The sequence below is a fragment of the Egretta garzetta genome, unplaced genomic scaffold, assembly GCF_000687185.1.
Source record: "Egretta garzetta isolate BGI_Z169 unplaced genomic scaffold, ASM68718v1 scaffold186, whole genome shotgun sequence".
NCBI lineage: Eukaryota > Metazoa > Chordata > Aves > Pelecaniformes > Ardeidae > Egretta > Egretta garzetta.
The window spans coordinates 24,485-25,002 of record NW_009259969.1 but is presented as its reverse complement, the minus strand read 5'-3'; the positions used below and the strand labels follow the sequence as shown (position 1 = coordinate 25,002).

At 66.0% G+C, this 518-nt stretch overlaps 2 protein-coding genes across 2 annotated transcripts in view; one reads left to right on the top strand and one right to left on the bottom strand.

Annotated features, from left to right (window-relative positions):
- The window catches only part of LOC104127603 (protein lifeguard 3), a 21,070-nt gene that overhangs the window by 9,827 nt on the left and 10,725 nt on the right, over nt 1-518 (bottom strand). The gene's annotated exons all lie outside the window — the stretch shown is intronic.
- The window catches only part of PNKD (PNKD metallo-beta-lactamase domain containing), a 10,035-nt gene that overhangs the window by 8,727 nt on the left and 790 nt on the right, over nt 1-518 (top strand). The window contains exon 6 of the mRNA XM_035895814.1: nt 467-513. Within this exon, the coding sequence (XP_035751707.1) occupies nt 467-513 (47 nt within the window). The remainder of the gene's footprint in view (nt 1-466; nt 514-518) is intronic.

Below are 518 nucleotides of genomic sequence, written 5' to 3'. Positions count from 1 at the left end.
GGGGGCCCGAGGGGGGTGGTGGCTGCCATGGAGGGTTCCCCAGCTGAGGCAACTCCCAGCCCTGCCCCGGGGGGGTGGCATGAGGGGGTCACATCTAACGATGCTGGCCTCCCTGTCCTCAGGGACCACAGCGGGGGGAACACAGCGCTCCGCCAGCAGCACGGCTCCTGCAAGGTGTACGGCAGCACCCTCGATGCCATCCCAGAGCTCACTAAGTAAGTCCTGCATGCCACATTCCCCCCTCCCCCAGCACCCCTGTAAATCTGGGGGGGGGCTTCACCCCCAACCACCCCTGTCTGCTCCACCCACCAGTCCATCCCCCAAGTACCACATTGCCCCTTATGGACAGAGACCTGGCACGCTCATGACACTAGTGCACCAGGGAAGGGTTGCATGGGGAGGTGGGTGTTTTGAGGTGCTGGGGGCGGGGGGACACCCTGACGGTGCACCCCTGTGCCCGGCACAGCCCGCTTGCAGACAGGGAGAAGGTGAGCGTGGGCTGCCTGACTCGAGGCGCT